Genomic DNA, 21,517 nt, shown 5'->3' with positions numbered 1-21,517 from the left:
CATCGCAGGATATGCTGCTCCGTATGATGTGGAAGTTGATGATTGTTTCTCAAGTTTCTTCCGGGTAGCTGGCATGTCATGTGACAAACTGTGGCGATTCTGAAAAGTAAGTAGTAGTTTATTGCTCGGTTTCAGATTGAGTGTTTATTGCTCAGCAAATGTGTATTGTTTCAATATTCAGTGAAACACGACTAGCAAGAAATGTAGACAGTTGCTTGGTCAGGCATAGATACCTATCAAGCTAGGAAAATAACGTCCCTAGCTTCCCACATTTGGGAAGATAGCGTAGCGTGCTAGCTAACTGGTTTGTTATAAAAGAAAGGCACCTCCCAAACTTGTCTTTGATTTTGGGAAGCTCTCGCAGGCATATTCCATGATTTTGACAACATGGAAGACCCCTACCAAACAAGAATCGCGGCTTTAAAGGCACACTCTGCCAGTCCTTGCATTCATAATAAATACGTCTGCATCTGAGAGATTACATTCCCTCAGCCCCATCGCTCAGTTTACCAAAAAAAAATGGCAGGGCCAGGCTGTTGAAATGACACATTGTGCCTTTTAACACTAACACATATTGTTCCGTTTAACACCGCTAATAGCCCACTAACGTTCCTGTTGTATCACATGACTGATTACATAGACAGCCTTGAATTTGCATTAGTTCACTTCTGGTCCTCTTCTTTACATTGATTTCAGGGTTCAAGATGACCACACTTCTCCGCTTGCTCCTGGGGGCTGGCCCCCTGCTGTCACAACTTGTCCTCAGCCCGGTACATGGATCTGACAATGCCACCCTCCCATTGGTTATGTGGCATGGAATGGGTAAGCACTTAGATGCATAATACTAGAACATTATGTTTTCACATACAGCAATGATGTTTCTCAGTTTGGCAGAATGGCTAAGCAAGGAAGGGGAGGCCACTTGCTATATTTGCCTGTGGCCCTTAGCATGACTTATCTATGTCAGATAGTGTATATAGACCCTGTTTTTGTTTCTGTTTGAATACAGGAGACAGCTGTTGCAACCCTCTCAGCATGGGTTCCATCAAGAAGATGATCGAGGAAGCAATCCCTGGCATTGACGTCCTGTCCCTGATGATTGGCAAGACAGTCATTCAGGTACTTTCCACTCTCCTTGAACCTATCTCTGTGGCAGGGCTAGCGCCAAAATGAATAACTTGGATGGGTATTTGATTTCCATAGGCAGGCTAGTTTTTTCGGACGAACCTCCTATGTGATTATTAAAAAAAAAAAAAAAATTAAATGGTTGTTATAGTAAAGACCAGTTTCAAATTTGGTGAAGCTTACAATTTACCCTACCATTTCTACCGATCTGTGTGCCAGTTATGATTATTTTATATGTGCATTTTTGTGGAACAGTTATATTTCTATAATGTTTTTGTTTCTCAAAATCATTGTCACGTAGTTAATCATAAAAATCATAATTAAAATGATACAAATCTCAAAGTTAAAATTCAACTAATGCGAGAGCTGTATGGACACATTGATACACCGTGAGCCGTTGGCAGCTAAAGAAATGAGCGCATGGAACTCAGAGATTGCCTGTAGGTCAATGCAGCAGTAGGCCTGTAACTTCCATTGTCAACTAAGTAAAATAAAACCTAAAGCAAACAAATAAAAACAGAAAAAATCCTGATTATATTCAGGTTCTTTCAATCGCATTCATCTCTGTACCCTGCCTCTCTTACCATCTGTCTTGACTTGAGCTATAGCTAGTGAAGATTTTTCAAATATTGTGAGGAACTATTATCATTCCCAATGACTCAAAACAAAAAGGACTTTGTTGACTTAATGTCGGTTTATACAATGTGGACCAGAGGCTGCGTACGAAGGGTTTGATGCAATTGCGGAGGGGAGGCAAGAAAATAGCCTTGCTGAAATCCTCCTCCATTCTAATTTCCTTAATTTTGTGGCTAGAGTCAAATACTTTCTGTGGCGCAGTCAAAAACGTAGAACAAACTTCGTCAGGATAGGCAACCAAAATGAATAATTAATGTATGTGTGTTATATTAAACAGAGGGTGTAAAATGTAGGCAAGATATAAACATTTCAGAACAACTACTAGTCGAATAAGACATGGGAGAGATGATGAATTTTGGCAAAGAGATTTATTTAGACTAATACAGTTGAAACAATTAGTCAAACCGAAAACTGCAGACATTACCAGTGCCTCCCCCACGATCAAACCAACATATAAAATTAAACGCAGTCTAACGTGATCAGAAATCTCAACTAGAAAGCAAGTTTCAGCAATGAATAATTGAGTGCGTGCGCGTTCACGCGAAGGGGGATTCTGGCAGGGGGGAGTTTTTTGGCACAACATCGTTCCTCAAGTTATAATGCTTTAGTTGCTTACTGGACCCTGGCAATCTGTGTGAAATGTTAACAAGCTAACAAACTAACCACTATCTGTTAACTAATGTTTTCCCTCTACAGTGTGTGGTTCATTTTCAGAATGAGAGAATTAGGTGAAAATGAGGCATTGCTTGTTAAACAAGTCGATTCAGGGATCAAGTGTAGCTGATGCCGGGCCTGGCTTAAGCTGGATGCCACTATAGAGGTGAAAGGAACACCACACACTTTCTCACTTTTGCTGGCACATTGTAGAACAGATGTCCACAAGCAAAAAATGTACAATGTAATAATGTGCAATGTAGCTCAAAGATATAGTTTTTGTTGTGTTGAACTGTGAGAGTGAGGAGGGATTATATATGTTTTTTCTCAGTGAACATTATTTTTGCACATACGTAATCTTGTGCACTTGATCGATGTCTATACTGGCCACCATAATATAGCAAAAATAGGGTCTGAATACTTTCTGAATGCACTGTATGTAATTGGGAATTGATCCAAATAAACAATCAATGGGCAAACAATTCACACAAGGAAATGCGCAAGAATTGGCGGGAGACAGCTGCGCGCATCCTAGAGAACCAAGTACATTCGTTTGAGCAAGACGTGCCATATCTTCATCCCATACCCCTCCATTTTTGTTTTCTCTCAACATTTTAAAATGATACTCAAGACATTATCTAAACACATCATTTAGATGCTGTTCACTGACAACTCAATAATCCAATAATCAGCTAGGCTTATTGTCACGCGTGCTGCCCAAATACTGGCTGCCTAAATAGGCATGTGCCTAAGAAGCTAATCATCCCCTGTGGCTAAGTCGTGTTCTGTGGTTGATGGATTTTGAATGATTTTATTTAGACAGGAGTAATTATAATTTTGGCAAAACATCATACTTTAGGGGAAGCCATTGTCCGAACAGTGCACCTGGCAACTTTCCTTTCCTCTTGAAGAGGCTGAAACCTGAGATCTGTATATAATGACGAGATCCTCATGTCTCCGCCCTAACAACGGGAGTCGTCCCAGAGGCAGGAAGGCAGGCGACAAGCTTATGTCTGCATATTATGCCCATAGAAACGCATTAGGCTTATTTTGGACAGATTTTCGCAAATAGTGAGCCCTCTCTTACTCTGCTGAAACTTTCTCACCGGCGAAAGCATCTGAGTTAGCGAAACAGCGCCCCTCTGTCTTAATATATGTAGCCCATGTATCTGATGCTGTTTGGCCAGAAATAGTATGACATGCCATACTCTTTTGATCCAGACAGTATCAGATACAGTTGAAGTTGGAAGTTTACATACGCTTAGGTTGGAGTCATTAAAACTCGTTTTTCAACCACTTCACAAATTTCTTGTTAAACAAACTATAGTTTTGGCAATTCGGTTAGGACATCTACTTTGTGCATGACACAAGTCATTCTTCCAACAATTGTTTACAGACAGATTATTCCACTTAATTCATTGTATCACAATTCCAGTTGGTCAGAAGTTTACATACACTAATTTGGCTGTGCCTTTAAACAGGTTGGAAATTCTAAAAAATGATGTCATGGCTTTAGAAGCTTCTGATAGGCTAATTGACATAATTTGAGTCAATTGGAGATGTACCTGTGGATGTATTTCAAGGCCTACCTTCAAACTCAGTGCCTCTTTGCTTGACATCATAGGAAAATCAAAAGAAATCAGCAAAGACCTCAGAAAATAAATTGTAGACCTCCACAAGTCTGGTTCATCCTTGGAAGAAAACTTCTGTAGGTACCACGTTCATCTGTACAAACAATAGTACGCAAGTATAAACACCATGGGACCAAGCAGCCGTCATACTGCTCAGGAAGGTGATGCATTCTGTCTCCTAGAGATGAACGTACTTTGGTGAGAAAAGTGCAAATCAATCCCAGAACAGCAAATGGCCTTGTGAAGATGCCGGAGGAAACAGGTACAAAAGTATATATATACACACACACAGTAAAACGAGTCCTATATCGACATAACCTGAAAGGCCGCTCAGCAAGGAAGAAGCCACTGCTCCAAAACCGCCATAAAAAAGCGAGACTACATTTTGCAACTGCACATGGGGACAAAGATAGTACTTTTTGGATGAATGTCCTCTGGTCTGATTAAACAAAAAGCCGAAGAACACCATCCCAACCGTGAAGCACGGGGGTGGCAGCCTCATGTTGTTGGGGTGCTTTGCTGCAGGAGGGACTGGTGCACTTCACAAAATAGATGGCATCATGAGGTAGGAAAATTATGTGGATATATTGAAGCAACATGTGGCAAAATGGCCACAACTTTGTGGGCAGAACTGATAAAGTGTGTGCGAGCAAGGAGGCCTAAAAACCTGACTCAATTACACCAGCTTTGTCAGGAGGAATAGGCCAAAATTCACCCAACTTGTTGTGGACTACCCAAAACGTTTGACCCAAGTTAATCAATGTATAGGCAATGCTACCAAATGCTAATTGAATGTATGTAAACTTCAAACCCACTGGGAATGTGATGAAATAAATAAAAGCTGAAAGAAATAATTTTCCCTATTATCCTGACATTTTACATTCTTAAAATAAAGTGGTGATCCTAAGACAGGGAATGTTTACTAGGATTAAATGTCAGGAATTGTGAAAAACTGAGTTTAAATGTATTTGGCTAAGGTGTATGTAAACTTCCGACTTCAACTGTACATGGTCTACACACTACAACTGTTTCACTCGCTCGGATGCTTTTTCTGTGATTGAAGCGTCTTCTGTCGACGCACATCTCGGTCAAATAAATGATAATTATTTAGACTGGCAAGGAGGTACGGTAAGGTTGGCCAGGCCCCCTAAGGCCTGTCCGTAACTCCGGCCCTGCTCAGTGGTGGACAGTCAAGATCTGCGGTGACCAGTGTGGATGCTTGCCTTTTCTCCAGCCAAGCGGTAACGCACACGTTCCTACTAATGAAAGCTTTGATTGAAGTCGATTAGCAGAATCAAGTGTGTTACTGCGGTGCTTGCACTCACTGGCCTTTGTAGGGTAAAATAGCTCACCTCTGACCTATTTTCTGAAATGTGATATTCCTGTTTGCCAACTTTGTTACGTTCCCACCATGAACTTTCTTGCCTCATATCTACCCCTCAGGACACAGAGAATGGTTTCTTCATGGACGTCAATGAGCAGGTGTCCATGGTGTGCAGCCAGCTGGCCCAGGATCCCAAGCTGAAGGATGGCTACAATGCCATGGGCTTCTCCCAGGGAGGGCAGTTCCTGTAAGTGTCTCTGGACCCCTACTCACAAAGCCTCTCAGAATGTTTTTTTTAAATAGAATGTTAGAGATTGGGAAGGGCCACTCCGGTTCTGGAGAGCTGCAGTACACTTTGACACCTATTCAACCAATGTAGTTAAATCAGGTGTCTCATAGCCGAGGTGGAACAAAAGCCTGCGGAGTCTCCGGTCCTCAAGGAGTTGCCCATCCCTGGTAAGCGGAGGAATATACTTTATACAAGAAGCTGTCATTCTCAGTTCTTCACCTTTCCACCTCTTTTCCCCCTAGGAGGGCAGTGGTGCAGCGTTGTCCATCTCCTCCAATGAAAACCCTGATCTCTGTTGGGGGACAACAACAAGGTAACGGCACCATGGCAACAGTGCTTTGTCTCTATTCAGCAACATTGTTCTTCATTCACTTCCTGACAGTTGTGTAATGATTCTATTCTCCACATTCACAGGGGTGTATGGTCTCCCTAGATGCCCCGGAGAGAGCTCCCATATCTGTGACTGGATTCGCAAGGAACTCAACTCAGGAGCCTATACCGATATTGTGCAAAAACAGTGAGTGTAGGCTTACAACTCAGAAGGAAATTGTTATGTTTGAGACAAGTCAGCAGCACCCAGGTAATCAGTATGAGTTTTTGAGAGGATGCGCAAAGAAAAGACAGTGCTTTGTGTATTGTGGCTGTTATCTAGTGGTACATCTGGAATCCTTGTCTTTATCAGCTTGGTGCAGGCGCAGTACTGGCACGACCCACTGAATGACGACCTGTACAAAAAACACAGCCTCTTTCTGGCTGATATCAATCAGGAGCGGGTTAGTATGGTGCTCATTTTCAGAATTGGACGTTATTTGATTGTTCATACAGTGCTGTTTGTCTTCATTCTCCTGAGAACTCTCCATAACTGTATTCCAATTTAATTCAAATGATCTGCTGCATTTCACCTCACAGGTGGTGAATGAGACTTACAAGAAGAACCTCCAACTGCTGGACAAGTTTGTGATGGTCAAGTTCTTGCAGGACCGCGTTGTTGATCCAGTTGACACAGAGGTAAATACTGGACACATCGTGACAGTCTCTTGATGTACTGTCCTCCTCCTCCTACACTGTAATTGCTTATGAACAAGATGTTTTTCCATTTGCAATCTCTTTGTCGTAGTGGTTTGGTTTTCTGAAAACTGGTCAGGCGAAAGAGACCGAGACCCTTCAGGAGAGTGTCCTCTATAAAGAGGTAAAACCCCATCATGTTTACGCATCTTCAAACAGACACGTATATTCAATAATACAGATTCTGATATTGTTTTGATAAATGTTATCGGTTTTAAGGATCGTCTGGGACTGGCAGCGATGGAGGCAGCTGGGAAGCTGGATTTCCTGGCCACAGAAGGAGATCACCTTCAGTTCACCGATGAGTGGTTCAATGCCAAACTAGTGCCTTACCTGCACTAAAACCGCCTAGCTAGCTACACTGACATGAGTTGACGTACGCACACATTACCATTGCACTGATCATTCCGATACCATCCTGCCGTTTAAATCAAATAATGCACTATTTATGATTTTTAAAACTGTTTTACCCAGTTAACGTACTACCACAGAGAAATAAAGTTGGTGTTAGTTGGTTCTCAGAGATGCATGAGTCTAATTTGGAGATCTCTATTCAAGTTTAAATGTAGGATAATTTGCTTAGCACTGTATTTTGGAATAAAAGTGTGGTGGGTGTTTCTTTGCCAGTAGTGTAATGGTAAATAACATGGAACTAATATGTTAAGAAATCACTGGTTCTGAACAGAGTTAATTATCAAGCTCTCCTTGTTAAAAATGGCACGTTTTCCCAGATAGAGCAAAACATAAGGGCTCATCATCCCCATATTTGGCCTGCTCTTACTGTCCAGTCAGCCAATAAAGAAAAATCCCCCACATTATCAGACTCAAGACTGACTTATATTGCAACATTATTTTAATGTCTTCCACCAGTGCTAATCAGCAAAATTTAGATTCTTGACCCAAATGAAATAAACTCCACATCAGAGCATGACAGCTACAAGAACAGGATAACCACAGAGGTTGTAGTAGAGACATAAGTGGATAGGTGGGTTGATGATGGCGACAGTGGGGTTAAGAGAACTAGCATTAAAAAGAATGTCTATACAGATGATTACAGCAGATAATCCAGAAATCATTCCGAGATCAAGGCAACCCCAAACTTAACCATTACCGATCAAACAGTATTTTGACGTCTTGTCGCTAAAACCACTTCCACTTTTCATTCACCTCCATATTGTCTGAATAATATGGAATGTGTCTTGGAGGTTGAGCAAGGAATTAACTTTTACATTTCATCTTTCACCATTTTGCTTCAGTGTTATGATAAAAAAAGACAGTGATCCTGCACGTAACTTGTCATTTGACCTATTTTAAGAGTGATGACACAAATGTTATATTTAGTCAATCTCTATGAATGTTACCATTGTCGACTGTAAAGAGGGGTTGGTTGTACATGTGCTTCACGGCTGAATTGCATAAATGGAACTGAAACCTTGGACCCCTAAACACATGCCTCCCCCTGACCAGAGGGGAAATCCAATTAACGATTGGTTTTAGGAAATATTGGCTGATGCATTAACCACAGGTGTGATAAAAGCTTTGCTCCCTCACGTTCGCTATTACGTTTATCATTAGCAAGAAATCAAAAATCAACCTGGCTGTTGGCAAACCCATTTGAATACGCTCACTGGTCATGAGGATAACCGAATCGAATAACAAGCCGCTCCCTGCAATTGGCTGAAGGAATGCTCCAGATAAAGCAAGCAGTCCTCTCATTGGCTGAAGGAGGAAACCGCTAAAGCTTTGATTGGCAGAATGGAAAAATATGGGTGCGGTTGGCATCTCAGTCTACTTTGTGGTTTGGTTAGCTGGTCGGTTGATCAGTCAGGTAGGCATTTGCAAAGGGGAGGCTGTTTCGAGTGCTGCGCCTCTATCCAGCGATCTCTGTACAAGTGGTGACAAGCTTCTTGCCATCCCAGACAGTCTTGAACTGCTCAGGAACAGGGATCTCAGTCTGAGAGACAAAGGAGAAATGGTAGTTTATCATCACTTTTCCACATGTATTACCATGTTGTTCCATAATTGCCTTTATAATGCCAATTAGACAAGATTCCCCCATAGATGTACTCACATAGTCTCCGTCGTTACCAGGTACCAGCACGTTCATCTCTGAGCTCTTGGCGCTGACGATCTCACACTCCAGCGAATCTTTGCTCAGGTACACGTGGCAACCGTCAGTCTTGTTGATGGAGATGGTGGGAACCTTGCCCAAGACCTGAACACACCAGAGGGTCAAGTGTGATTCTACTATGATTAAATAAATCTGTTTGGTACCGTGCAGAGATAAAACAGCCATACGTTTAGTAAACATGCAAAGTAATCTGTAAAATGTCACACCCACAATCAAACTGGAGACTTTGTCATTTACATATTAAATCAGACAAAAGCTGATCTGATCAGTTGTCACAGTTGTGTGATATCGCCATGTTCATTGACTGTACGACCAGCTTCTTTCACAGTGTCCATTTTCTCATTGATGGAGATTAGAAATACACACCTGAACCTTGACGTCCCTGCAGTTGATAACCTCTACGATGCCCACGACGTCGTCAAAGACCAGGCCCAGTTTCTTACAGTTGTCTACAAGAGAGGAAACCTATTAACAAATGCCCTTCGTTGACCTTTGACTTTAAAATGTGTCCACACACGGGTACGTCCTTACCTAAAGTGATGGAGTTTATCTTGCCCTTGATCTGCAGGGTGCTGTTGTTACACTTGAAGGCGTAGACCACCTGCTTGAGCTCTGTGTCGCTGATCACCATGCCCTGGACACCCTCTTGGTTCTCCTATTTGTCATTACACAGAGGAAGAGGTTAGGGGTTAGAGAGGAAATACACTCCACTCCTGAAAATGCAAATGTCTCAGGACTGTAGTGATCAGTGCATGCGAAACCTGTGCATTCAGCTCAGGGGTAAACCAACAGCCCACTTATCTGAAATGCGCCCTTTGTGAGTTCACTGAAATGAATCTTTGAAATGCAACAGAAAGGCCATAATGTATTATTCCAGCCAAGGTGTAATTTTGATTTTGTCCACTAGATGGCAGCAGGGCATGTGGAAAGTTTTAGACTGATCCAATGCACCATTGCATATCTGTTCAATGTTGTATCAAGACTGCTCAAATGTGCATAATTGGTTTATTAATACATTTTCAAGTTAATAATTGTGCACTCTCCTCAAACAATAGCATGGTATTGTTTCATTGTAATAGCTACTATAAATTGGACAGTGCAGTTAGATTAACAAGAATCTAAGCTTTCTGCCCATATCAGATATGTCGATGTCATGGGCCATTTTTTTGTTACTTTCAATCTCATGCTAATCACATTAGTTCAACCATCGGGGGGGACATCGATCCTGTAGAGGTTAAGGGCTTCTGGAGAGAGAACATTGCCCATAGGAACCTTTTTCCTATGGGAGGAACTGACTGTCAGAGAAGCTGATGTGGTGCACTGACGCAGCGTTCTGGGCCTGTTTGTCAGACTGTCTTTGTTTCTCTCTGGCTGAACCGTCGAAGCCCGCTCCACTGAAGCTACATTGCCTTTCCAATCCTAACTGCCTCAACTCCCAGCCTTACATCTGAAGCCAAATATAGACATTCAATCTCCATCTCTACCATATCAATTTAAAATGTTGTTTGTTTTGCTTTTTATGTGCTTCGAGATTTTTTTCTGTAATGAAAAGCGCTATACAAGTTAAATGATTGTATACCAGTGTAAACGACTTGACAAGGACCAATATCTCACCACTTTCCACTTTTTGCCGTCAAGCTCCAGAACGGAGGGCAGCTTGCGAGAGGGGGCGGCGGTGGCCTCTGTCTTGGGGGAGCTGAAGGGCTTTGGCCCTGTGCACACCGGACCGGTCTGGGTCCTCAGGTTGGGATTCTTGTGAGTCATTTGGTCTTTGGGCACGTGCTTCAGGCCTAGGGACAAAAAGTAAAGGTAGGAAGGAGAGGGGAACACAAATACTGACATTTACCAGAGGCTATTATCCAGTATAGTAAGCACAAATATACTGTAAGATGGTGCTACTGTTGACATGGTGCTACTGGTGCTACATAATGGAAGACTATATAATGAATGTAAGGGCTGGGGTCAATTTGCTTCTCACATTGTATTATTTTCTCGATCCTTTATTTAAGTAAGTCAGATTGAGATCCACATCTTTTTCAAGTGAGCCCTGTATGTTTCAAAGTACTTCTTAATCAATTGAGCTTCTGATTCTTGAATTTTTGCTGATGCATTATTCGATATGTACCCTTGGTGATGTCAGCTCCCTTGTTGAGGGAGGCGAAGAGGGCGTTACGGGTGTCGGGCCCCTGGTCTCCGCCACCGCCAGACGACCCGCTGAAGTCCATGGGAGGGGGAGGAGGGCCGGGGGGAGGAGGAGCGCCACCGGCAGGGTGAGCTGCAGAGGCCGAGGCTACTGGACCCTGGGATGGACAAAAAACAGACAGCACATTGGTTATACACATGCCTAGACATGGTCATTTCCTTTTCTTAACAACAGTCTAATTCAATAAGGCGCAATGTTTGGAACTGTGAGAATAGTAACGGCTGACAAGAAATCAACACATTGGTGATTTTACCATCCGCCCTCTCTATCACACAAACAGACTTCTTGTTGCACATAAAACTAAAGACATTACTTGACAACTGGGTGGGATGTTGAGTGCTGTGCTGATAGACAAGTCAAACAGAGCCCAGTCTGACTCTGCATAACAGATCTACATGTTAGATAAACAGAATTAGAAGGTTTCTATTTGCATCCGTTCCGCCTTCCTAAATACATCCATGTCATTACTTCACTCATATGGTAACGGTTTGGATCACCTTTCCCTACCCCCAGCACTAAGTCTGTTGTTTATGAGCAGCCGATAACCCCCAGCACTAAGTCTGTTGTTTATGAGCAGCCGATAACGTGTATCCCTCCTGTAGTGACATGAGAAGTAAAGAGAGAGCGAGAATAGGGTAAAAATGACTCACGCTCTTGCTCCAGGCCAGTCCGGTGGTGTGGTGCTGTTTGATGTAGTTCTGAAGTTCAGTCCAGATAGACAGGTAGGCCTTAACCCAGTCCACATGCTTCTGGTCCCTGAGGAGTAGGACACACGGCAATTTAGCTTAGCACAACAGGAGGGTGACCAAAAAGATGAAGAAAATATACAGTATTCAACTATGAGATTAAAACCAAAACTTTTTGGGGTTTTGGTTTTAATTCAGCAGACGCTCTTATCCAGAGTGACTTACGGGCGCAATTAGGATTAAGTGCCTTGCTCAAGGGCACATAGACAGATTCTTCACCTACTGGTCCAACGCTCTTAACCGCTAAGCTACCTGCCACCCACTTGGCAGTCAGAAAAAGGTTAAAAGGCCAACAAACAGCAGATGGTCCTTACTTTTCCTTGTAGTCCTTGAGCACCCGGTTGGTATAGAACTGGGCAGCATCCTGCATCTCCTTCACATAGGGACCTGGCTTAGGAGCCTGGAAGAGCAAGAACGTCGCAGGAGATTTATTGCTCTTCAAAACAGCCTGTGTGGACACGGCTCGTGCGATGGCTTACGAGGGTTTATTAGATGCGTGCATTGCATCCACTGGCATACCAAAGTCTAGGTTTAACTTTGTTCATTATTGATCAGACTAAAATGCAGCAGTTCTCATTCATATTCATTACTCAAAATTATTATCAGAATTCCAGAGTTTCAACACTGATGCACTGTTGCTAAAAGGGACTGTTTCAATTTCACTGCCAAACAACCGTCTCAGGACTTCCGCAGAATGAAAGACGTGCTTGTTTCCAGCAATCACACACACACACAGGTTACAACGCCAAGGCCCTCCACTCGCCAAGGCCCTCCACTCACCATGGCGACCCAGCCGAGGGCAGGCACGCTTTCGCTGATGGCCGAGAGGTGGTTGAAGAGGGGCGAGGAGCGGTTCTGCTCGCGGAACGTCTGCACCTGCTGGATCACTTTGGAGACGGGGGTCAGGAGAGCAGTCAAGGATGCCTATAGAGGGAAAATAACCATTACTTAAATCATAACATCCTAGAGATGCAAATAAAGGAATGTATTTGCACCTGAAGACAAAACATAAATCACCAACCAGGGTGGAATAACGTGCAATTAATTACTTTGAATAATATATGTGGCAAGAGAATGTAGGAAAGCCATGCCATTGGAATCAGTTAACCTAATTGCTACACTGCTGATTCAATACCAATAGGTCCGTTAATGAGACAACTACAGTAAATGCACTGTTGAGTTGATCTAAATAATGACATTCTGTTGAAAACTATGTCATGTCCAGGGTCAAGGTGATCGCTGACGGGTGAACCAACTCACATCAGAGGGCTTCTGGGAGCCGGAGGCGGTGACAAGGAGCTGTCTCTGACATGAGAACGCCTGCTTCATCATGTCCGCCTGAGAGAGGGAGAGACAGAAAGGGATGAGAAAAGGTCCAGGTTTGGTTAACTGAATCGTACACATCCACCAATAAGCGTGACAAGAGACCTGAGGAGCATTACTAGCCAACACTTCCCTCTAGTGCAATTCAACTTACATGCTTCTGGACGTCGCCCCCTATCTGCTGGCTGAGGGTCATGTACTGGCCAACAGAGCCCGTGATGATGGCATCATAGGCCTCCACGTAAGCTGCCACGACTGCAAGGAATGGGTGGCAACGGGCAGAGATACCAATGTTTATACGATATGTTTGTTCTGCTTGTGAGTCATGTTTTAATTTTACCTCCATTATCTAAGACAAAACAAACGATGACAACTGGTACTGTGGAAGTTTCTTTAGCATTATTAGGACCAGGACTCGCAATTCAGTCTCAGTCTTTCCCTGACTTCTCGCATCCGTGTTTCCGTGAAAAGGGTTACAATATGAAATATCCTAAAGGTTACCTCCAGAGCCTCCAGTAGAGCCTCCAGTAGAGCCTCCAGCAGAGCCACCGCCACCGCCCGACACCGCCTCCAAACGACTCACAGCCACCTCCAGCCGCTGCACCAGACTTGCCAACGCCGCCATTCCTGGGGACAGACGACACATCAGCTGATGGGCTCAGTGGTCACTGCTCGTTTTACTATAAAAGTATCACAAGCGGTCGTTGACAGCAAGTGGTTGAGACTGTCTGAATCATGTCGGCTTTTCATTTAAAGTTGTTCATTAAGTTGTGCATTAGTACGCCTACTTGTCTCGGTATGTTAGTCTGTCTTTTGTCATTCCGTTAGGCAGCCTACTGCTATTTTGGCAATAAAAATCAGAGATCATGGCCATAGATACAACTGGACAGAGAACAACCAAAAGGGGGAAGACGAGTTGTAACTTTAAAAACAATGAGTACTGGAATGGAGTTGGGGGACAAGACCTCCTGAGTACAGGTATGCAGGGAATAATACTGGCCTTCCCTCCCATTACACAACCTTCACCTGGGCCAGATTACACCAAAGCAACCACTCATAACTACACTGAACAAAAAATATCAAGCGCAACATGCAACAATTTTTTGATTTTACCGAGTTACAGTTCATATAAGGAAATCAGTCAATTGAAATAAATTCATTAGGTCCTAAATCTATGGATTTCACATGACTGGGAAAAGAGATATGCATCGGTTGGGTCACAGATAGCTTAAAAGGGTAGGGGCGTGGATCAGAAAAAAGGTAGGGGCGTGGATCAGAAAAAAGGTAGGGGCGTGGATCAGAAAAAAGGTAGGGGCGTGGATCAGAAAACCAGTAAGTATCTGGTGTGACTACCATTTGCCTCATGCAGTGCGACACATCTCCTTCGCATAGAATTGATCAGGCTATTGATTGTGGCCTGTTGTCCCACTCTTCTTCAATGACTGTGCGAAGTTACTGGATATTGGCGGGAACTGAAACATGCTATCGTACACGTCGATCCAGAACATCCTAAACATGCTCAATGGGACCTGATGCATGTCTAGGCTAATTGAACACAGCTAAATCTATACTCAACAACAGTCCTCTGTGTTGACAAAGTGGGAAGTGATAAGTGTTGTTAGAGCCTCTCTACTGTTGTGAAATGCCCTTGCAGGAGTGCAGACACACCCTATAGGCTGACATTGTGTAATAGAAACCGGATCCCCTTTTCATCGGACTGACTGTCTCAGGTACTGTCAGCTGAGTGGACACACAGTCTTCATCCCATTAATGACAATGGGTCCATGTCGCTCTATTCTCCTGGGATAATACCCTCACCATTCGCTTTCCCAGAGCAAAGCAATGCTTGTGACATAGGACAGGGTATGCAAAACGCTACCAAATGATTCAATGGCTCTTGATTTGGTTAGAGATAAACATTTGTGTTCTGTATAGTGTACAGATGATCATTGATCACTCAAACTGCACTTTCTGTATTTACTGACTGTATACAGTGCATTTGGAAAGTATTCAAACCCCTTGTGATGTTACAGCCTTATTCTAAAATTGATTAAAATGTCCCCCCCCTCATCAATTTACACACAATACTCCATAATGAAAAAAGTGAACAGGTTTTTAGAAATGTTTGCACATTTAAAAATAAAAACTGAAATACCTTATTTATATACACTACCGTTCAAAAGTTTAGGGTCACTTAGAAATGTCTGTGTTTTTGAAAGAAAAGCAACTTTTTTGTCCATTAAAATAACATTCAATTGATCAGAAATACAGTGTAAACATTGTTAATGTTGTAAATTACTACTGTAGCTGGAAATGGCAGATTTTTATGGAATATCTACGTAGGCGTAGAGGCTCATTATCAGCCACCTTCACTCCTGTGTTCCAATGGCATGTTGTGTTAGCTAATCCAAGTTTATCATTTAAAAAAGGCTAATTGATCATTAGAAAACCCTTTTGCAATTATGTTAACACAGCTGGAAACTGTTGTTCTGATTAAAGAAGCAGTGAAACTGTCCTTTAGGCTTGTTGAGTATCCGGAACATCAGCATTTGTGTGTTCGATTACAGGTTAAAAATGGCTAGAAACAAAGAACTTTCTTCTGAAATACGTCAGTTTCTGGCCATTTTGTAATCAAACCCACAAATGCTGATGCGGCAGATACTCAACTAGTCTAAAGGCCAGTTTTATTGCTCATTTAAAATCAGTACAACAGTTTCCAGCTGTGCTAACAATTAAAAATGTTTTCTAATGATCAATTAGCCTTTTAAAATTATAAACGTGGATTAGCTAACATAACGAGCCATTGGAACACAGGAGTGATGGTTGCTGATAATAGGCCTCCGTACGCCTATGTAGATATTCCATTAAAAAAGTGTCTACACTGTATTTCTAATCAATTTCATGTTATTTTAATGGACAAAAAAAAATTGCTTCTCTCTCAAAATCACAGAAATTTCTAAGTGACACCAAACTTTTGAACGGTAGTGTAAGTATTCAGACCCTTTGCTATGAGACTACAAATTGAGCTCAGGTGCATCCTGTTGCCATTGATTTGACTGTTTCTAGAACTTGATTAGAGTCCATCTGTGTTAAATTCAATTGATTGGACATGATTTTGAAAGGCACACACCTGTCTATATAAGGTCCCACACTTGACAGTGCATGTAGCGCGCCGAGACAGGATTGTGTCTAGGCACAGATCTGGGGAAGGGTACCAAAAAATGTCTGCAGCATTTTTATTTAACTTTAATTGAAGTCCCCAAGAACACAGTGGCCTCCCATCATTCTTAAATGAGAGAAGTTTGGAACCACCAATACTCTTCCTAGAGCTGGCCACCCAGCCAAACTGAGCAATCTGGGGAGAAGGGCCTTGGTCAGGGAAGTGACCAAGAACCCGATGGTCACAGAGTTCCTCTGTGGAGCTGGGAGAACCTTCCAGAAGGATAACCATCTCTGCAGCACTCCAGCACCCAGGCATCTATGGTAGAGTGGCGAGATGGAAACCACTCCTCAGTAAAAAGGCACATGACCACCTACATGGAGTATGCCAAAAAGCACAAAATATTTTCAGACCATAAGAAACAGGATTCTCTGGTCTAATGAAACCAAGATTTAACTCTTTGGCCTAAATTCCAAGCGTCACGCCTGGAGGAAACCTAGCACCATCCCTACCGTGAAGCATGTTGGAGGCAGCAACATGCTGTGGGGATGTTTTTCAGCTACAGGGACTGGGAGACTAGTCAGGATCGAGGGAAAGACGAACGGAGCAAAGTACAGAGAGATCCTTGATGAAAACCTGCTCCAGAGCAGACTGAGTCAAGATAACTCAGTGGCTTCGGGACAAGCCTCTAAATGTCGTGGAGTGGCCCAGCCAGAGCCCGATAAAACATTTCTGGAGACATGAAAATAGCTGTGTAGCGACGCTCCCCATCCAACCTGACAGATCTTGAGAGGATCTACAGAGAAGAATAGGAGAAAATAGGTGTTCACAAATACAGGTGTGCCAAGCTTGCAGCGTCTTACCCAAGAAGAGGCAAGGCTGTAATCGCTTCAACAAAGTACTGAGTAAAGGTTCTGAATACTTATGTAAATGTCTTACATTTTTTTTAATACATTTGCAAACATTTCTAAAAACCTGTTATTGCTTTGTCATTATGGGGTATTGTGTGTAGATTGAGGAATAAACACAATTTAATCCATTTTAGAATGCTGTAACGTAAATGTGGAAAAAGTCAAGGGGTCTGAATACTTTCCGAATGCACTGTATATCATTTGCCCATCTTTGAATGTGTTATGTATGCAGAACCGCAACCAAACTTTCCCCATGTGCTTAATAAAGTAATCTTATCTTGTCAAATTTGGTATCAGTGCATACCCTTGACCTAAATGTATGGGCTTAGGCATTGTGCTTGTAAAAAAAAGGCTCTTCAAGGGCTGGTGGACCCCGAGTCCAATTTATTTTACTTCCATGCAATGACTCAACCTAGGCCTGCTGCTGTGGTTAAAGCAGGGTGGGTCAACTTGTGTTGCTTATATGGACAGTTAGGAAACAGTGCTTAAAGTGCACATGGAAAGTCGGAAGAAGACATCTTCTAATTGCGCACTGCAGCTACGGACGGTTGGAAGTCCTCCAAGTGATGAGCACCTGGAAACTAGCCTGTCCAAGGAAAATACATCTGCAGGTTTCAAGAGCGTTCTATTATTCAAGGGACCATTGGCAATAACACATTGTTTCACTTTTCAGCATAGATATCAGACCCTGTGAATGAGGGATTTTGGTATGTTACACAATTTTTCCAACACACTCGGGGTAGACGTGCGTTCAGACATACTAGGGAGAAGGAGTTTAGGCGCAGTCTGTCTGCGCTGTGTTCTGGTCAAGGATTACATTTTTTTTTAAACAACACTTTTCTGCTTTAGTAATTAGAAAATTATGGCAAATATACGCCGGCGTCTTGCGCCTACCGGTATCCAGAGTCATACACACCGTTTGGGCTAGACAATGTTCCATCAAGCTATCATGGCTAGCTAGCTAGCGAAGCACCGCTAATCTACACAAGCCGATGATAATGAGATTGGGAGTCGGCCGAGGTAGCTATCTATAGTTAGCCTATGCTAGGTAGCTAGCTGGAAACAATGAAATAGCTAACGTTAGCTGTGGCGTATTCATTATGCAGATTTTGTTGCAAAACCTTAATTGAAAGGAAGCAAACCGAACGAAACGGGATTTGAAACCTGAATTTGTCCCAATAGAAACTCTCGGTTTACTCTTTGGTTCTTAAACGGTAACGTAAACGGTTTCCGTAATGTATATTTACAACACCCTGTTCTGACAGTAAGAGTATGGGTTGGTTAACAACAACCTCTAACGATTTAGCTAGTCAGCTCGATCCCTCCCTGTCTTTCGGCATTCCTGTATTTTAATGCATACCCCTCCCTTGTAGTGTTGCACACTAAATAACTACACATTTGGGTTGAGTCGTTTTAACATACTGAAATTCACAACACTATTCCAATAATGCGTCATGGAATAATGTCTAGCTAATACAATTTGACATCAAGACAGCAATCATAATGTTAAATCATAACGATAATTTCGGAACGATTCCTTCATGCAATGAGGGCGCATTATGACATGGACTATTATGCACCTAAAACAATTTACAGAGGAATAATATAAAGCAGCATAGTCCCACAGAGTAACAAAACCTCATCCTTACCTGCTAAATTGGACAAGCACTGATTAGGTCTTTAAATCACGGTCAATTGTGTGTAGGAGCTAGCAGATTTACTGCTCTGCCTATTCTTCCAGTATAAAACAGACAGTACAGTATGAAGATGGGCTAAAACTGCTTCTCCAATAGAAATCCCAGATCACGCTTGTAGGCGATGTCATGGCGACGTTGGCTAGCTAAGCTCATGCGCAGAAACACGTCATCGGGTCTAACGGTCGTCTCGTGTCAAACTGCGCACGTGCAAGCCGTCAAATCAAAGGCATTCTTTCGATATAAAATAGTTTTTACGAAAATGAAAACGTGTCAGTTTGACACTTTCACACGGTTGGAGTAATAACATGTGCAACTACTTAAGACATTGGCTCGAAATCTAAGTTGTGCTTTTAGATTTCGACAAAATTAACAACTAAGGAAGAATTGTTCCCTTCTCTCATTGACTTCTCAAACCCAAAACCCCGACCCTGCTCTGTTTGGTCTGTAACGCACGCGTTCCCGAAAGTCTCTCGATGTTGCGCCTCTGGGTTTAGAAACTCTGTGGAATAATTGTGGACGTTCCCAGTTGTCACCGCGCGGAGTTTCCGCTCTTATTCGCGCAACAATTCCTTTCCCTTATAAGGATAAGAGAGAGAGAGAGAGAGAGAGAGTGCAGATACATGAAATAGAACACAACAAACATTATTCCTCATCTTCTGAAATAAAAATGTCATCCCATTCTCTGGTCTCAATTGCAATGTATCTGTCATTGTTCGAAACACAGTATGGCCCCATCACTGTTATAAATTGCTTATAACGTCATACTGTGGGTGCGTTCGTAAATTCGCTCTGGCTATCTACTCCGATTAAGAGCACTTTCGTCTGAGTGTGCCAGAGTGGAGAATAATTGATGAATGTACAAACGCTCAACACCCGTTGAATATGGCCGGTGTCAGTAAACGTCGGCAAAAAAGCATAATAAAATTGTTGACAGCAGCACAGTTACAGTCACCAAAGCTCTGGATAACATGAAAATAGCCTAACCAGCTCTGCTAGGGCGAGTGTCTGGAAGCAGCTAGCCAACGTTAATTAGCCAGTTAGCTTGGGTGCTTGACTGCCGTTCAGGTCACAACGCTCGGATCAACCCTACTCCTCTGCCAGAGCGTCCAGTGCACGCTCTGAATTTACCAACAGACAATCTGACAACACCCTGAATTTACGAAAGCGCCGAGCACACTCTTACACTCCAGATATATCCCTGTATATCAGCATCTGGTAGTAGGGTAGGCCTACTGATGTGACTTCTATACTCACTACCCCTCATCCTCACCACAATTCAACAGTCAGCACAACTTTGGGCCAGTTTTGACTACCTATGTAATGGAGGTGATTCAGTCAACCACACTGGCCTGATGAGTGATCTTACTAGTGAGACCTAAATGCTTGCGTTAGCTCTGTGGCCCAAAGCAATGTCTAGCCTTCATATCAGTGGGCTAACAGTCTTGTGGTGTACAGACAGAGTTCAAACCTAGATAGTCACATTGGTGCATTGACCGGGATTCGGTCAATTGATGCAGCATATCATGGGGTCAATGTGGAGAGGAGGCCTGCAGTGTGACGCCCAACCTTTAACTTGAAGAGGTCAGGTCTAAGCACAGAAGGCATCAAGATAATCAGCTTCATTTTCAAATGTTTTTTTTATTGGCCAACAGTCTTGTTGAACCCAGGTTCAAACCCAGACAGCAGCATATAGATCCCCACTGCCCTTCTCACCTTAGGCTGCCATAACAACCAGTAAATATATTTTATCAGTATCACAGCCAGTCACATGAGTGAATGACTGCCATCAATGAACTGATTTGCTTGGTGTTAGTAGTTTCACAGGTTGCAATAGATGGGTTAATAAACATCATTGGTTACAAGTAGTCTCTTAAATCAAAACAAGTCAAATCAAATAGTTGAACACAGCGTTCCCCCCCCCTAATTCTTGTCTGAACACATCTCTGTTGTGTAGCTGTTTCAGGTTAGGGGATAACAAGACACACCAATCCAACTGAAACAACGGCAGTGTTTAAAAGTATTAGCGACAGACTGGCTGATCTAGAAATCACCTTGCATCCAAATAACAGTGATCAGAGACTGTCGAATTGATACTTTCAAGTACCAATTTGGTTGTTAGCCCACCCACTCAAAATCTCTGATGGGAGTTAGATTTAAAGGCATGCTCTGGAACTTTGGCAACTACCAAGTCTTTTTCACTCTTCATTTTTGGGGCTCGTGAGCGCTACTTTCAGAACTACCGGCTAAAAAGCATACACAAGTACCAGAGAATCTCGAACTCTCAATCTCATTACAGAGTGGGTATTGAAAGCCCATTAGGTCAACACTCAGTGGTGTGATGATTAAACAGATGTACAAACTGCACCCTGTCTAGTCTATGGAGAGATCAATGTCAAGCAGGCGGAATAACATTAACGAGACCACAGGCGGCCAACGTCTCAGATGGCTTCATCTCATCATTTAGTGTTATGAAGCACTAAAGGGGAACCACCGTCAGTAATGGTCAGCCATAAAAGAGAATGTGAAGTCTAAGTGGCAATAGAATAGATAGCTGTGCGGCAGTGTTTTCTCAGCGGTTCACAGTTGGTCTCTCCTTGGTCAGAGAGCTAATGACATGTTTAG

The 21,517-nt window shown here is 42.7% G+C and overlaps 2 protein-coding genes across 4 annotated transcripts; one reads left to right on the top strand and one right to left on the bottom strand.

The window, feature by feature from the left end:
- Window positions 1–2: 2 nt before the first annotated feature.
- Window positions 3–7,539, top strand: LOC115128315 (palmitoyl-protein thioesterase 1 (ceroid-lipofuscinosis, neuronal 1, infantile)). Its single transcript, XM_029658053.2, has 10 exons — window positions 3–106; window positions 697–822; window positions 1,010–1,119; window positions 5,490–5,617; window positions 5,902–5,972; window positions 6,074–6,176; window positions 6,342–6,432; window positions 6,569–6,667; window positions 6,777–6,848; window positions 6,944–7,539. Exons 2-10 carry the CDS (start codon window positions 705–707, stop codon window positions 7,064–7,066), a joined length of 915 nt encoding a protein of 304 aa, XP_029513913.1. The 5' UTR covers window positions 3–106; window positions 697–704; the 3' UTR covers window positions 7,067–7,539.
- A 20-nt stretch (window positions 7,540–7,559) lies between these two features.
- LOC115128314 (adenylyl cyclase-associated protein 1-like) lies at window positions 7,560–19,000 on the bottom strand. Of its 3 annotated transcripts, XM_065017695.1 has the most exons (14): window positions 18,848–19,000; window positions 16,800–17,083; window positions 13,629–13,754; window positions 13,282–13,382; window positions 13,065–13,142; window positions 12,585–12,728; window positions 12,119–12,204; window positions 11,709–11,814; window positions 10,981–11,155; window positions 10,470–10,645; window positions 9,387–9,510; window positions 9,222–9,304; window positions 8,796–8,939; window positions 7,560–8,678 (listed from the first exon to the last, which is right to left on the bottom strand). In XM_065017695.1, exons 2-14 carry the CDS (start codon window positions 16,807–16,809, stop codon window positions 8,595–8,597), a joined length of 1,437 nt encoding a protein of 478 aa, XP_064873767.1. In that variant the 5' UTR covers window positions 16,810–17,083; window positions 18,848–19,000; the 3' UTR covers window positions 7,560–8,594. The 3 variants fall into 3 exon arrangements, with proteins under 3 accessions (XP_064873767.1, XP_029513912.1, XP_064873766.1); XM_029658052.2 differs by lacking the exon at window positions 16,800–17,083 and having other exon boundaries at window positions 18,848–18,999; XM_065017694.1 differs by lacking the exons at window positions 16,800–17,083; window positions 18,848–19,000 and having other exon boundaries at window positions 13,629–13,788.
- Window positions 19,001–21,517: the final 2,517 nt, after the last annotated feature.

This window comes from Oncorhynchus nerka, linkage group LG4 (assembly GCF_034236695.1).
Source record: "Oncorhynchus nerka isolate Pitt River linkage group LG4, Oner_Uvic_2.0, whole genome shotgun sequence".
Lineage (NCBI taxonomy): Eukaryota > Metazoa > Chordata > Actinopteri > Salmoniformes > Salmonidae > Oncorhynchus > Oncorhynchus nerka.
The sequence above is the reverse complement of the archived record's forward strand: the minus strand, read 5'-3'. Positions and strand labels throughout refer to the sequence as shown.